This window comes from Pleurodeles waltl, chromosome 11 (assembly GCF_031143425.1).
Source record: "Pleurodeles waltl isolate 20211129_DDA chromosome 11, aPleWal1.hap1.20221129, whole genome shotgun sequence".
Taxonomy (NCBI): domain Eukaryota; kingdom Metazoa; phylum Chordata; class Amphibia; order Caudata; family Salamandridae; genus Pleurodeles; species Pleurodeles waltl.
The window spans coordinates 998,401,275-998,418,799 of NC_090450.1; the positions used below are offsets into that span (position 1 = coordinate 998,401,275).

Consider the following 17,525-nt stretch of genomic DNA (forward strand, 5'->3'; position numbering starts at 1 on the left):
TTATATGTAGAAAAAGGGGTGTTTAAAGCTTGGCAAGTAGTTTTAAATGCTAAGTCGAAGTGGCAGTGAAACTGCACACTCAGGCCTTTCAATGGCAGGCCTGAGGGGCTACTTATGTGGGTGGCACAATCAGTGCTGCAGGCCTACTAGTAGCATTTAATTTACAGGCCCTGGGCACAGGTAGTGCACTTTATTAGGGCCTTACATAATTTAAATATGCCAGTTAGGTAGGAACCAATGTTACCATGTTCAAGGGAGAGACCATATCCATTTTAGTACTGGACAGCAGTGGAAAAGTGTGTAGAGTCCTACATCCAGCAACAACAGTGTCAGAAAAGTGGAGGGAGACAGGCAAAAAGTTGGGGGATGACCACCCTAAGGTCTAACAGTATATTATTATATTTTGTATTTGTATAGAAATACTGCCTTCTATATAAAAGCAAATATTTAACTGGATTATCGTTATTGGGGATTGCTGGATGTATTTTGAGTTGTGAGCCTGTGTTCACCCTACACCCACCTCCTCCTCTAGAAGCCTTGGGCTGCTCAATCCACACTACCAATGCGAGTCAAGTGCTGAAGGAGTACTTGGTCCAGTTGATCAAATCTCATCTGTTCCTGCTCCGGGGACAGTGGCAGGTAGGGAGAGTGACTGGGGCTGTACACCTTTTAAATGATAACGCAGGTGTCCTAAGGCAAGCTCAGGGAGGGCAGAAACCTCCAACGACGCAGAAGGACAAAAGCTCGCTTGATCTCAATTTTCAGTATGAATACAGACCATGAAAGTGGGGCCTCACGATCCTTCTGAATGTTTGGGTCTCAGGACATAAGAAGTAAAAGAAGCCAACCACAGCACTTGGGACTAGTAGCTCCTGTCACCATGTAATGCTGGAATGTAATAATAAAAAAATATTTACACAGCATAAAAAAAACACAAGATCCAATTATTATACCATTGTGTACTGATGACATCACTGAAAACATGTATATATTAACGCATTTTTTGTATAAGTCCTTTTCTGGGATAAAAGTGACACAATTGAAAACCAAGTAGTGATTTTTTTTTTTTTATTGTGTTACAGTCTCAGTAGTTGTAAACTACTGTGTTTCATTTAAGTATCAGTTATTCCCACATAATTCTCTTTGTATGCTATATCTGTGGTATTGGTCCTAGTCTCAGTTTCAGTTTCAGAAATGTTGGATCTGTGATGTAGCATATGTAACCACTGAATTACTGTACAAGTAACTGAAAAAGAACTGCTACTCAGTTGCTCGCTCATCATTGCCTCAACTAATTACATTTGTAAAATACACACCACAAAATGAAAAGATCTCTCTGTGTTGCCCATTTGGCCTGAGCTCATCTGCATACCATTGACTTGCTTTTTCAAACATTCAGTAATCGAAAATCTCTTGTTTGTGGATGAAGTGGTAAATACCCTGTTGTAAGATTTTAAGTCAATCGAGAATCGTCAGGCAGAATTACTTTGATACTAGGGGCATTAATAAAGCAGGCAGACAACTCTTCAAGGGATAATTTGCCACTTTTCCAAAGATCAGGCTTTTCATTACCATCAAACACTAATTCAATCTCTATGTCAGCAATACAGTGTTTTCCAAACTCAACATGATTTTAACAGCTTCATAAAATATAAACACATTAGTACTGCTTTCACGATATTTCGGTTAGGAAATCTTTTCAGTAATTACTCTTCAACAAGAAGCTTGGTATCACAACGTGACCATGTGTCAGTCGTGTCATAATAAATACTATTGGTAGCACAGGCTTAAGAGCAGTTACTTGATACATGATTACATAAAGGTTTTTTTTTAAATATAGGTAGCGCAACTCACTTCTATTAGCTTTTATATATATATATCTATATATTTATAGAGAGAGAGAGAGCGAGAGAGAGAGAAAGATTCTCTGGGTTGGGTTCCGTCTACTAGCTGGTGGTACCAGGCCATCATCAATGTGACACCAGCTATGATCAGGGAAGACCTCCAAATAAATCTGAATTACCAGGAGCTGAGTGCTGAGTCAGTCTGGGCATTACCAACACGAGTAAATCTATAGCACAAGAAATAAACATTTTAGTGAGGTGAGCTCTCGGTCACTGTGCTATACCATGAGCAGAGCTGTTATTAGGACATTGCAGTCCCAGCATTCTTACAGTTAATATGTGCATTATTAAAAGCAGAGCTGTTAGAGTGTTTATTTTCTGAGTCTAGAGTGAGAATGGATTAAGAGAAGTAACACTTTTTCTGGCTCTTGGTGTCACAAGAAGCAGTGCTCTGAGTCCACATATTACCAGTTGGAGAGCTATGAGTCTGCACAGTCTGAAATCTGAGTAAATTCATCTATCTTATGGACTACAATTCAGAGTGCATTTGTATAATTAGAAGAAGAGCTCTGAATGAGCCTGCTGGGTTTGATGGCTCAGTGGACTAATGCATATATGGTGGCATTAGTCACAGATTCTGATCCTAGCTGGTCTAATCAGCCTTTCATCCTCCTGAAGTTAATACAATGGTAAGTCCTGAATTGCTGAAAAATAAACATCCGTTATTCAGGAACAAGATACCATGGCTGGAAATACATTTTATGAATACTTGTCATTTTATGTATAGGTGTCATCAAAGGGTGAGATCCGAGTAAACAGGTGTATCATCGGGAACAGAACTCAGTTTGGGAGCTAAAGTGCATAGCTATGAGAGAACATGGGTAGTACAGGAGAAGTGACATTACCAGGACAGAAAACTGATGGCTGAAATCCTGGTGCTGTCTTCAGTGTGAGCACCAGGCTTACTACTCAAGAGTGGAGACAAACTTTGTAAAGAAGAAACAATTGTATTTATAGAGCCACTTTTCACTGGAAGGATTCATATATACTGGTCACTGCTGTCAGAGTGGGAGAGCTGGCAGATGCTCTTACAACAGCTACCTATCAGCATGATCTAAGTTCTCACTGCTTGGCCTCTGCCTTCATCGGGCTGTCAGCTTAGATTTGGTCTTGATTTACGTTTTACTTTTTTAATACAAAAGAAATCATTGAGTCGTCACTTCTTTTTCATTAGTTTTGCAAACAGTTACTATTTGTTTCATTGAAAGATCATAACAGCGATTTCAAGTGGCACATTATGTAATTCTCTGATGCGTGAGAGAGACGACAGAACAGGGCTGTTTGCAGACGGGAAATCCCTTAAAGGAATCACAAACCAGAACTGTGTCTCAATAATGAAATGATTATCTGTTCAGATCAATAACTCAATGTCTGACTTCCAATGCGAAACTAGGACACTTTTGGAAAGACCACCTCATTTTAGCACATGTTTCTCCCAGCAGCTTGCGATGGTCCACATAGAGTTTTGGAACTTTTCCATAGTGCAGCTATCAGCAAACATTTTTAAAAAATCAATTTGGTGCGTTGAAATGAAATTGTGTTTTGTAATATGACAAGGAAGGTGTTATAACACGCTGTCAGTGACTCAATGAGCTCAACAGAACAAAGAAACTTTAAAATAATTACTTAATTGTGCTGGTTTCAAACTAACTACTGGTATATGGTTAACCAGGTGGAACAAGAAGACTCTGAGGTCGTTTAGTTAAATGCCTTGTACAGGAAAGACCTACTCCTTTTTAGCGACCGGTCTCTCCGGTTCTCTCACCAGGCTCAACAGCTTGTCCAGTTTAGCGACCTCATACTCTGGCCCCTTAATCGTATCTTGCGCTCCTTTCTTTTCCTTTGGCATCTTGCGCAGGTTAGGCGAGAGCTTCAGGCTGCTGACATTGCCCCTGTCATCTCCAACAATTAAAATGGGGAAGATGGGATTAAACTGGATGTGGGTGAGCTTAGTCTTCTTCTTGGCCACCACAGCCTGTTCGCAGATTGCTTCATACTTGTTCACATTGAGATCAAACACATGGACCTTGCCATCTGTAGTCACAGCAGCAAACACAGTGGAAGAGTATGGTGCCCATGCCACGTCGCCAACAGCAGAGTTCAGGTCGAATGTGAACAATGGCATCTTTACCGTATGATCCCAGATCTTGACAGTCCAGTCCGAACTGCATGAAATAAAGACCTTGGGATGGAAGGGATTCCAGCAGACTGCATCAACTGCCATGCTGTGAGCTTCATATGTATCTAAGAACTGGCTGGAATAGGCCTTTGAGCACTTGTGGATTTTGCCTTCTTCTGTGCCAACCAAGAAAAGGTACTCAATCTGTTTGTGGAAGTCAAAGGACGTTCCACATGCATTCATGTTAAGGTGCAGTGTTGCAGGCACATTTTCTGGAGTACCATCCAGGGATAGACGAACAACATCAGTGTGGACCAGCTCGTTCTTCACTAGGGTCCAAGACACAACACGACCATCAGAGGAAACAGAGAAGAAGTTGAGGTTGTTGTCCAGATCATCCTTCTGCCATCTGACCTGCCAGACGGGGTCTGTATGCTTGCCCGTCTTGGCTGAGCTCTTGTAATTGGGCAGCAGACCTGGTTTCTTCAGGTTATAGAGGGCAACGTTTCCATCGTAGAAACCTACTGCCAACAAGTAAGGATGGTCTTTGTGGATGTCCAGGCACATGACACCACTCTCAGTGTTGAAGATGAACTCAGGGTTGGAAGGGTTCTTCAAGGTGTAGAGAAGCAGCATTCCCCGGTCTTGCTTCATGAAGTCATAGGATCCATGGCCAACAGCAAAGAGGTCTTTATACCTTGGGCTCCAGCACAAAGCAGTCACTGCTAGCCCCTTTGTCTTGTCATGCTGGAACTTCCAGAGAGGCAGCAGTGTGCCCTCCTGCTCCCGGTACTCATCCGAAGCATCTTCAAAGTACTTAAAATCCTGCGCTACCTCATCAAAGGTGTTCTGGTTCACCATACGCTCCATAATCTTGCTGGCTTTGGCCACCTTGCTGAGGTCATCGCCAAGACCGTCAGCTGGTGGCTTCATGCCACGTGGCCGCTCCTCATCCTTCTTGGAGGCGGCTGGCGCCTTCAGCTTCTCCTTGGCGCGCTCCTGCTTGGCTAGCTCCTCCACGTAGGCGTCGTAGATCTGCCATTGGGTGGCGTTGTCCGCGAAGGTGGCCCGGGGCGGCGGCTCGGTCTGGCAGCCGCGCTCGCGCAGTGGGTCGTTGAGGGTCTGCGAGGCGCGCTCGCTGAAGTTGAACTGGTTGGTGAGCTTCTTGGCGGCCACCTTGGGGTCAGAGGCGGCGGTGATGGAAGCGGAGGGTTCATCTCCTTCCTCTGCGGTGGGTGCCAGCGCATCCTCACCACCCTTGTGCTCCTGGCCCTCCAGAGGCTCAAGGACCACCTCCGGGGGGGCGGTCCCGGGCACCTCCCCCAGCCTGGCCAGCTGCCGCCGGGCCTCGTCCGAGTCCCGGTGCAGGAGACCCCCCTCCAGGCTGAAGTGCACGGCCAGCTGGTCCACGGCGCTCAGGCTGCGGTAGGCCCGCTCCCGGAAGCTGTAGCGCACGATGTTGTGCGGGGCGTGCGGGTTCTGGGCGGTCAGCACGCGGGTCACCTCCTGCTTCAGCTCGGCCTCGTTCAGCTCCAGCTGGTCCGGGGGCTTCTGGAGAGCGCGGCCGGCCGCCCACTCCTCCTCGCCGGCGGCGGGGGGCTCCTGGTTCTCATCGCGGGATCGGGCGGCCTGCATCCGGGGCTTGGGGGGCAGCGCGCGGCCGGGCATGGCGACCTGTGGGCACAAGACGGTGGCGGCGGGAGTATACGGCCGTTGTCAGGGCGACGCTGTGTACGCGGCGTTACCGGGGCGACGCTTCCGGGACAGGGAGGCGGGACCCGACGGTGGAACGGTACGGCCATTGGAAAAAGAGTGGGGGTTCGACTAACAAATCAATGACTGTGTGACAATGTTCGACTAGTAAAAGTCTTGTTTGAGAAAAACTAAACAAATGGGATTTAGTAACACTTTTACACTTTCAAAAAATATGTTATAGTTCTGTATACTGTAGATTTTTCTTAACGAACCAAATACATTACCATTTTTTCTCCTAATTTTTCAGAAATAATTAGATACCAATTTTAAAATGTAATGTTTCTTCCCATATTTATAAAAGTAGCTGCTATGTCCAAGGACGCATTCTACCGTTTCAAGATGGCCGTTTTACTGTCTTTACGCCGAGCTCCTGCCCACACGATTTTTTAGTCCTACGTTTGTGTCAACAAAGAGCGAAAGGGATAATGCCCCTGGCAAAGCAGTGATTTCTGAACTTCAGGCTTCCTGAACTTAGTAAGAGTTCTTGAAGCAGTACTTTAAGTGGGCTGATAATGTCATGTACTGAGTACGTGCACTTGCTATGTTTGAAAGGGAGAGTACCTGTTCTTCTCAGTAGGGATGCTATACTTTTAATTGGAGAATGAGTAATTGCACATCTCATTAGGGATGCAATGCGTTTAATACGAAATTTCCTAGCTATCGTGAAGGAAAGTTTCAATTCTATTAAGGACACGGAGGCGAGGATTATGCAAATCTTTCTTCACTCTTTATTCAACAGCAAGTTCAAAGTTAAACAAAAAAATGAACAGAAAAACTACAAGTTCCATGAGCCCGCCGCCATGGTAACGAGTATCCAATGAGGTGCCCTCCTTCACGTCAGTATAAATGGCCCGAGACACGTCACACTTCCTCGACTTCACTGCGGAAGGAATCCTGGTAGAGTCAATTGGTCGTAGTTTCGGAACCTAAAAAATAGGAGCAATTAGATGCAAGTCCGATAGAACACAGTAAAAACCCACCAAAGGCAGCAAAGTTATGGACTCAAAACACATATAAATGAAAAATATATATCTGAATCAAGTGTGTTCCTGAAAATTTAAAACATGAGCAGAATAACCAATAAACAAAGGCATAAATGCAAGTATACCACCTTGCTACGCAGATAGACGTAATCGGGAGGGAACATATCCGCGAAATGTATGTGGGTGGGATAATCCTCGCCTCCGTGTCCTTAATAGAATTGAAACTTTCCTTCACGATAGCTAGGAAATTTCGTATTCTATCACAGGACCGGAGGCGAGGATTATGCAAGTTCAAAGCTTACTTACCACCAGTGCGGCTGCGTCGTGAATTGGTTTAAAGTAAAACGTCGTAAAAGTAGACTCTGAAGACCAATCAGCAGCATGCATGATGTCCTCCAATCTGCCCCCCACCTGTATGGCCTTGGACGCCATAGCTCCCCGAGTAGAATGAGCCCCAAAAACTCGAATATCTATACCTGCCTCAGAGAGAATCCACCGGATCCATCTGGCAATGGAGGGAGAAGAAACCGCCCTAAACGGCCTCTTAATCGAAATCAACAATTGAGTCTCACCTGGGGGTCTACAAGAACTGGTTACCTCCTCATAGACTTTGAGACATCTAACCACACAAAGCCTCGGGGAATCAGGAAAAACGGGATAGGACACCGACCTGATATTATTCTTTGTCCTCCTTGCAATAGTAAACGTGACTCCTTCCGGAGTAAAGACTCGAGCGGAACATCCAGTGCTCTGATATCTGACACACGCTTACAGGAAATGAGGCAGAGAAGCATGGCTAATTTTTGCCGACAATTCCTTCATTGACAAATATTGGTTGTCCCGCCAAGAGGATAAGAGATTAAGAACCAAGTTCACATCCCAGAGCTCCGAATATCTAGGTTGTGGAGGTCTGGAGAGTCTAATACCCCTAAGAAGTTTACAAACCCAGGGATGCCCCCCAATCGGGAGATTATTCAGGGGAGGATGGCCCGCCGAGATGGCTGAGCGAAAAGAATTGATGGTGCGATACGCTAAGCCGGATGCAGCTAATTCCGCCAGGAAATTGATGATGTCGGCAATGCTGGCCCCCATGGGATCGCAGTGTTTGCCCACACACCAACTAGACCACCTATTCCATGCTGATCTATATCGTTTGCATGTACCAGGGGCCCAGGCCTGTGCGATGAAGTTATTAGCTTCCTGCGAAAGCCGGTTGTTTTGCCAATGATGCCGGAAATCTTCCAAGCTATGAGGGGAAGATGACCTTGAAGGATTAGAGGGTGGCAGCACCCCGACGGATCCAGGAGTATCGAGGGAAAAACCGGGAGGCGAAGAGGACACTCGCACGAGAGTTCCAGCAGAGTCGGGAACCATGCCTGTGATCTCCACCAGGGGGTTATTAGAATCACCGTCGCATCTTGGCGGCGAACTTGAGCAGCAACCCGCGGGATAAGAAGAAACGGGGGAAAAGCATAACCCTGAAGCGTGCCCCAATGTTGGAGAAACGCATCTACTGCCATCGCCCCCGGATCCGGACGCCAGCTGAAGTATAGGGGAAGCTGGGCATTCCAACGAGACGCAAAGAGATCCACTGAACAGGGACCCCAATGATCCATGATCGCCTGAAAAACCGAGCGATGTAGTCGCCAATCGCTGGGATCCCGGAGAAAGCGAGAATTCCAGTCTGCCCACACATTCTGGGTTCCCGGAAGATACTCCGCTGTGACTGAGATTTGGTGTTGAAGGCAAAAATGCCAAAAATCTATCGCTAGCCCCGCTAGGGCTCTTGATCTTGTCCCCCCCCATGGCGCCGACGACAGGCCGAAGGGGAGTGTGGTGAATTCGAACACCTGGTTGTTCCATAAGAATTGCAGGAATCTGCGATGGGGTGGAAAAATAGGGACCGTGAGGTACGCGTCCTTGAGATCTAGACGAACCATCCAGTCCCCCTGCAAGAGGAGGTCGCGGAGCAAGTGAATACCCTCCATCTTGAAATGTCTGTAAACCACCCACTCGTTGAAAGCACGAAGATTGATAACGGGACGAAACCCTTTGTCCTTCTTGTCCACTAAGAAGATGTTGCTTACGAAGCCTGTGGGGTGAAGGGTAGTAAAGGAAATGGCACCTTTGTGAAGAAGGGCCTGAACCTCCAAATCTACGAGTTCTGAGTCGCCTGCCGAGAACGCGATGGGCTGAGGCAGTTTCCCCTGAAATGGGGTACCCCAGAACTCTATTTGAAAACCCGAGACAGTTTGCAGAACCCATGCGTCGGAGGTAATGCGCCTCCAATTGTCCCTGAAAAACCTCAATCTCCCGCCAAAATTTGTTGGGAAAAAGGGATAAGCCTCACCCGAGGGACCTCCTGGGGCATTATATGCTCCTCGTGTATTTCTGGAACCTCTGCCTCTTCCCCTGCCTCTGTTGGGGAAGAAGGTTCCTTGTCTGCCGTCCCTCCAACCGTTGTTGCGGAAGGAGCTGGGGCCTTGCTGGAAAGGACGGCCGGAAGAGCGACCCCTGCCTCGCCCGGCCCCGCCAAAAACCTTGTTGGGGAAAACCTTCTTAATCGAAGATTGCGCTTTATCCAAAGCTGAAAACGTAGCCACAAATTTTCCCAACTCTTTCACAAAGGGATCGCCAAATAAATTGCCTTGGGCAACAGCCCCTGCCTCCGAGTTAGACAGTTCCCCTAACTTGGGGTCGATTTTGATCAGTAAAGATCTGCGTCTTTCTGCAGAGATGGCACAGTTCGCGTTGCCCAGAAGACAAACAGCTCTCTGAGCCCATCCCGCAATGATGTCCGTCTGAAGGGGAGTGTTTGCTTGCTTGGCCCGCTCCGCCAATTGAATAATTTGTGTGAGGGGACCTAACACATCAAGAAGTTTATCCTGGCATGCCCTCCAGGAGCGATCAATCCCTTTCTTGGGATCCTTGGTGTACTTGGAGAAAAACGTACACATTTTTGGGTCAATAACTGGCGTGAGAGCGACCTTATCTGATAAAGACGGGCGTGGGCACTCCGCCCGTAGACGAGCGCGCACCTCTTTGTCCAGAGGTTGCCTAATTTTACCGGCGACATATTCAGCCACCTTGTGGTCTGGACGCCACTCCGAGGAACGCGGATGGTAGATACCCTCCGGCTCAAACATATCGGAGTCAGAATCGGCGTGATCCGAAGGATCTGGTAGGGTAGCACCCGGACGCCAAGGGCGACCCGAGTCGTCATCTAGAGATGATGAGTCCTCATCTGAACCTCCCATGACGCCTTTGGGGGATCCCCGATCAGGGTTCCATAGTTGGTGAAGCTTGTCACCCAGTACTCCGGGCAAACGGTCCTCCCGGGAGGGTACGCGCTTATGCGCGCGCGCACTCTTGGGATTGGGTGAAAATACCCCATCCCCCAGGTGCCCCGCGTCGCGCTTGCGCATTTTCCTGGGGGCTGAAAGGGTAGAGGAATCACCCTCTGCTCCCGTCACACCAAACATGCCCGTACCTCTGGACACCTGTTCAGTAAGCTTAGCTACAGTATCCCTAAGAGGGGCCAAAGCGTGAGAAATAGCCTGGGAAAACAAAGTGTCCACTCCGGGGGGAAGGGTACGGTGAGAGGGACCCTCACCTGGGGACATGTTGGGAAAAGGTTCATTCTCTTGGGAGGAATGCATAATGAGGACTATGACAGAGTGTACACCCAACAAAATATATACAATATATAGGGTAAAATCCCTACCCCCTCTGTCACTGACAGTAAGTCAAGAAAATAATGCCTTCCCTAATGGGGTAATTCTTACCCAAACGGGTGTCAGGGTAGGGAAGATGAAAAAATGCGCCAGGGTGGCAACATGCAATAGAGGAGAAACCCTCAAACCTGGGAAGAAAAGTGGTTAATGCAGATATGCCTGCTAAGAGACCGAGTGTGTCATCTGGCAGGCCTGGAAATCAAACCCTGCTTGTCTGGGTGAAAGGCAGGAACCTAACTCCCTGGACACAACAGGTTTCCCCAAACAGCAAACGCGAAGCGCGAGCCACGCGCTGAAAGGAACTAAGCGCTCGAGCGGCCCGTCCGTTCCGGACCGCTCGTGGCGAGAAAGCGGCTACAGAAAGCCCCGTAAGACAATTGAGCGGCAGCGCGTCAAGGCAAGGAAACAAGCTCCCAACGGAGGCAGAAAAAGCACTTATCTGAGCAGTGAAGAAAGAGGAAGTGTGACGTGTCTCGGGCCATTTATACTGACGTGAAGGAGGGCACCTCATTGGATACTCGTTACCATGGCGGCGGGCTCATGGAACTTGTAGTTTTTCTGTTCATTTTTTTGTTTAACTTTGAACTTGCTGTTGAATAAAGAGTGAAGAAAGATTTGCATAATCCTCGCCTCCGGTCCTGTGATAGAATTAGAGAGTACCTGCACTTCTCAGAAGGGATGGACTGCTTTTAATTAGAGAATGCCTGCGTTTCTCAATAGGGATGCAATACTTTTAATTGGAGAGTACCCGCACTTCTCAGTAGGGTATGCAATACTTGGGGATGCAATACTTTTAATTGGAGAATACCTGCAATTCTCAGTAGGGGATGCAATGCTTTTAATAGGAGAGTACCTGCACGTCTCAGTAGGGATGCAATGCTTTTAATTGGAGAGTACCTGCACTTCTCAGTAGGGCTGCAATGATTTTATTTGGAGAGTACCTGCACTTCTCAGTAGGGCTGCAATGCTTTTAATTTCAGACTGAGTACCTGCACATCTCAGTAAGAATGCAATGCTTTTATTTGGAGAGTAGCTGCACTTCTCAATAGGGATGCAATGCTTTTAATTAGAGAGTACCTGCACTTGTCAGTAGGGATGCAATACTTTTAATTGGAGAGTACCTGCACTTGTGATAGAATGCAATATTTTTAATTGGAGAGTACCTGCCCTTCTCTGCGTGGGGTTTCTGTCGTTTTCAGCAGCCGCAAGTGCATGTTGTGCCGTTTCTCCAGCCACAATGCAGGTGATGCATCGATTTCCCAGCTGAAATGCAGGTGGTGCATCGATTTCAGCTGCAAGGCAGGTGGCGTGTTGTTTTTACAGCCACGTTGCAGGTGGTGTGTCAAAACTTTCCCCGCACGGCTTCCTGTGCGTGGATTTCAGTCCTTGTTCTACCAGCTTCACCTTTCAAGGGCACAGGAACTGGCTAGGGCACCAGTTAGCAGGACAGGAGTCTTAGCAGAGAGTTCAGGTGCTGGCAGAGGAAGTCTTTGATCGCCCTGAGGCTTCAAATTAGGAGAAAAGCTCAGCCCAAGCCCTTGGAGACACTTCACAAGCAGGAATATACCACAAAGTCCAGTCTTTGTCCTCTTTTAGGCAGACGCAGCAACTGCAGGTGTAATAGGCCTCAAGAGAAAGAAAGAAGGCCCTCTCTGGTCAACACATGGCTTAAGGGGGAAACGTGCAGGAGCATACACAGTGTGAGACATATACACGCCTAAACCAGGGTACCATGTTACAATGGAGTACAGGGACAGAAAGGAAAATGAAGGGACAGGCCAGGTGCTGGGGAAAGTAGTTGTAGCCAGTCCTCGCATTCCACAGATAATTCAGAAGGCCGCATACACAAGAGCCTGAGCCATTTCCTGATACAAGTGTTAGGAGAAGGGGTACATCATGGCAGACCTGAAAGGAAGGCATGGGATTCGTCTGAGTGTCAAGGCTGGTAGAGGGAGGAGGATAGGCTGTAAAACTTTAGAGTATGGGAGCATTGTAGGGAGGAAACAGAATTCCAAGGTGCGATCAAAAGAATCTGTGCTATTTAGAGGGCGCATGCATATATTATCTACACTACAGCTGCATTTTTAGTGACAAGTAGTCAGATGTGTTTTTTGAGAATTATTGCTTGTGCCAAGAATGAAGGTAGATAACATTATATTGAGCTAGTGCGTTAATTGGAAATATGAAAAGAAATCACATACGAACCAAGCCTATAAAAGGTGCTGTTTGTAAAAGCTGAGTTGAGTGTGATTTCAGTTACAGAACTGAGCTGTGCTCCCGGCCGTATTATTCTTCGATAAATACTATATTGCTACCAGAGTTGTGTCACTTCTTTATTCCTGAAAACTTGACTGCACTTTGGCTAGCCAGCCAGGTGCCCTCGGTCTCCAAATTACATGGACCGCGGCTGAAGGAAACACCACCTGCGTTCCTTGAATAGAACATTGCACGCAAATCTGGTGCGGATATACCTGCCTATTTGAGCGGACGGTCGGGGTTCCACAGGTTGCTGTCCTAAAAGGTGAGGAGAGGTCACTCTTCGAACATTATTATTTAAAGTGCATAATTCTGTGTCAATTGCAGTATTGGGGAATAAGTGCCTGCAGGTTTTGTGTGCGTTTTTGAAATAAAATGGTGAAGCAGAAATGAAATGTGATTTCCCAGCCAGGCCGGAAGACTAGCTAGTAGGGATTCCCTTTGTGTGAAAGAAAGGAAGTGCAATGAGTAATAGTGCATTATCCAGGGGACAGCTCCTGGAAGAAATAGATTGTAAAAGTATTACCCAGGGGACAGCTCCTGGAAGAAAAAGATTGTACTCGTGTATTACCCACGTGACAGCTCCTGGAAGAAATAGTTAGGTACTAGTGCATTACCCAGGAAGTAGTTCCTGGAAGGGAAAGTTCATGTCCAATCAGATATCCCGGTTAGACCCAGAGGGTTAGAATAGAGAACGTGAGGTGAATCAGGTAATGCGCACAAAGTCTGATGCTGCAGGAGATGGTTTCTTTACCAGCACCAGCAGGCCTTACTCTAAAAAGATCAGATGCCGGGTTCACAAATCCTCGATTTAAGACATCGGGAAGGCGCTTTGGAGGGAGATCAATCGAGACCGAAGCATCAGGAGGAAGTCTGACATTTTAGTAAAAAAGACAACCGAATGGTCTGCGTCAACTGACTTTACCCTGAGCATGATCAGACCCTTGGTTTCGAACCTGAAAAAGCGCAACAGCGATTAATAAAAATAATGAGTAATAGGAAGGATAAAAAGAATACAATAGTCCACAGCCATGGTGATCAAATTATAGAAAAAAGGCAAGGGTTCTTGTCAGTGGTTGTATAATCTGAAATAAGTGAGGAAGACAGGGTGCAAGATCTCTGCCATATTTTTGATATACCAATAGAAAAACTCAAAGCGGCGGGGAAGTGGGGAAATACTAGTGCAGATAAAACACACAAATTCAAAGTAGAAAACATAAAAACAAGTGGAAATAAATAGAAAGACCATATGAGTGAATTTAACAATTCCCTGTGGTGGGAAACAGATACCCTCAATCTAGTTTTAACATTTAAATGGGCTCACGACCAACCCCTGTGTAACACTCCTCGGTTTAGCATTACAACACAAGACCCTCTCATATTAAAAATACTTCTTGATGCGTTTTTCACAGATTTATATGACTCTGGGGTTTTAAATGATGGAAGGGACACCACATCCCCAGACACCAGTACTGATAATTTTCATTCATGATAACGTTATAACAGGTATTGTGTCAGGCACCAATCCACTTTGCCCCCATAAATGCACCTGCATCCGAGATTAATAAAGAAGAAGTGCTGCACAGATAAGCAATCAGTATTGCTGATGTTCACCAGTATGGCCTTATGACGATGTATGTCAAATCAGGCAACACTCCATGAGAACACTTCTCCACCAATGCACACTGCTATAGGTTAGCGACATTGATAAGGATACATACATAGCAGCGAGGGAGATAAAGGGCAGAGAAGGGACGCAAACAGGGCATAATAATAAGAGGAAAAACCAGGAAGCATATGTCTTGGGGAAAGCTATGGATGCCCCCCCTGGAACATATGATAACAACTTTCTTGTCAGACAAAAGGACTATACAGAAATATTGGAAGCAATGGCATAGAGATACTAAGGACCATGCCAGGCATGGCCAAATGAAGGGACATTTGACGAAGACATAGTTGAATACACACTGACTTATATTAGATATAAGTATCAGAAGAAGAAGAGAAAGAAGAGGGAAGCAATTCTTTCATTATGGAGGGTTTTCTGTGATACAAAGACAAATGTAAAAGTGATAGAGCCTAAAGAGGCAGCAAAGCAGGAGCAAGAGAAATCCCCACAGCAGGCTCCAGAGGAGCCCCCACCGTATGGTGTTTATCCTACTCTGCCGGCTGTGGGGTATCAGGATCCAGAACGGGTTGAACCCGAGGGAGATAGGACAGATGTGAAAGGGGCTGGGAGAGCGCCCAGTACCGCCCCAACTGCTCCTTAGGTGGATCATGAGCAGAAAAGAAGAGACAGGGCAACACCTAAGTTGCGGCACACCAGAGAACAGGCAGGAAGATCCAGGAGCCTTGACCCTCCAACTGGACGACTGGGCAGATTGTTCTAAAATTGGGAAACACATCGGCAGAAACACTGAGCGAGGCAGCTGGGGAGTGGATTCAGGAAGAAAGCGAGTGGGAAAAAGAGATGGAGAAATCACAATATGACGAACGTTGAGATGAGATGGGAGGGGGAGCGGGGGCAGAAGCGGAAGATGAGGAATGGGACGATGGGTTTGAGTAAAAGAAAGTACCTTCGGGAGGGACAGAGGCCTATATAATTTCCGTCCAGGGCCCATACGAAGACTACAATTGATAGCAAGGGACCCAGTAGAGAGAAGGTCAATTTTAAAAACATCCAAAAGGGGGCCGACACCTACAGAGACGATAGAACAGAAGTTATTATTGCCAGCCTTTTTTCAGGCAAAGTGGCAACATGGACTGAAAGAAACGGGAGGACACCGTGGCCCAGACAGAGGTCTTTCCAACCCAATGACTTAGCCACAGCAGAAGACTGTATACAGCAGGGACAAAGTGCCCCAGAATGGAACTATCCATACATGTACCAGTGCCTTGCAGTCTGGGAGATGTATGCTGAGGACAAACCGACTGAAATGACATGAGGTAACAGGCCAGATCCAAGGTCATGCCACAGGCTACCAGGTCCCCCACCCATCACGAAGCTGCCCCTCATTTTTAAGGGCAGGCAAGTACCAACATATGTGCCCTGGCCACAGATGGACAAAGATAATTTATTGCCCCCATTGTCTGAAGGTGCAGGAAAATGGATAGGATGTTTTGAAAAACACACAGCCGGAGTCAACCTCGTCTTGGGCGACGTTAAACGTTTGCTATGTTCTCTAGCGGGAAATGAAGTAACCACCATATTTACTAGAGCAGGACTCCCTCAAGTCACATTGATAAGCACGCAGTTTGACAGATCCTCTTTCATCAATGTCCGCCAACACGTTTGGAATGCGCCTCAGCAGACAGACCCAGACAGACCAGATATTGGAGCACTTACAGTAGAAAGTGTTGGGCCGACTGAGGACATTGCAGAGTTCATCACGAGAATGAGAGCACAATGGGTACAGAACGTCAGGTGTAATTGGGAAAATACGGGAGGAAATGCACTTTTATTTTACAACATGCTGAAGAAAGGTCTTCCTACCGAAATACAGTCAAATTTGAATGGGGTAGTGGGAATTGAGGCTAAACCGTGTCCAGAAATACAGGTCCACATTATACATATATTTAAACGGAAACAAGAAAAAGATAGAGAAAGAACAGAACAGGCAGAGAGGGCTACCGCTAAGTTGGTGCAACAAAAGCTCAAGAAACCGAGCACGGAAGGGGCACTGGTGAAAGCACCACCAGCAACTATCACAATGCCTGTGGAAGGGCAGGCGTCAGGAGGGTAAATAGCAAGTGATATGGGGTGGAGACAAAGCGGTCCATCAGGAGAGCCATGAATAATGCAGGGGAGAAGGCAAGGAGGATACTGAACTGGACAGCAGTGTTATTATTGCGGCAAGGTGGGTCTTTTTGCAAGAGAATGCAGGGCTAAGAGGTCAGATGAACGCATGCAAGAGTGGCCTACTTCACAAAGACAGGCAACTAAACCTCCCCAGATACAATGGAGACCACAACAATATGGGAGACAGGAGTGCCCCCAGACCCTTCAAGCTCAGTGGGTGGCACCACAGGGGCCACTGCCTCAATTTGGGCACCGGGGGAGCAACACTAAGGGACGCACAAATTAACGGACCATTGTTGTAGTCCAATGAGTCACCCATCAACCTTCTTGGAAGAGATCTAATGAGAAAGTTGAATATGACCATCTCGTTCCTGGAAGATGTATTGATGGTGTGTTTTGCACCCAGTGTCACGCCAGGCAGTATACTGTCTCTCATAGCTCATTAGGAATCAGGGCAGCAGGTTAGAGCAGTACCAGTCGATACAGAAGCTTTGATTGCGCACACACCAGCACTGCAAGGGAAGACAGTGCAGCTACCAAAAGAACTGCTGTTCAGACCTTGCGAACCCATAGACCCAATAATTGAACGAGAGGTGGTACTGGACATATCAGTTCTCGAAATAAGACCAACATATGCGGTGCTCATCGCCTTCGACCGGAGGCAGGAAATGTGGGCATCAATAGTGTTTACAGATCCCGGGGTCAAATTAAGGGATGTCTCAGGTGAGGAATTGTTCAGTGAACATCCCCTGACTGGAACAGTTGTGTTTGAAATGGACATCTCCATTAGAATGCAGTTGCAGCTTAGGACAGTGTCAAAACTCACACAAGACACTACAATAAGAGAAAGAGATTTGGCAAAGGTACCGGAAGTGTTATGGACAAAGGAGCCACATGACATGGGACTAAGTAAAGGAGCTGAGCCTGTGAAAATGACATTAAAATGTGGAGCCATATTGCCCAGGATACGTCAGT

General features: G+C 46.9%; 1 protein-coding gene across 1 annotated transcript; it reads right to left on the reverse strand.

Moving 5' to 3' along the window:
- Window positions 1–3,501: 3,501 nt before the first annotated feature.
- On the reverse strand, window positions 3,502–5,753 carry DNAI1 (dynein axonemal intermediate chain 1). The gene has a single exon (XM_069215350.1). It carries the CDS (start codon window positions 5,689–5,691, stop codon window positions 3,631–3,633), a length of 2,061 nt encoding a protein of 686 aa, XP_069071451.1. The 5' UTR covers window positions 5,692–5,753; the 3' UTR covers window positions 3,502–3,630.
- Window positions 5,754–17,525: the final 11,772 nt, after the last annotated feature.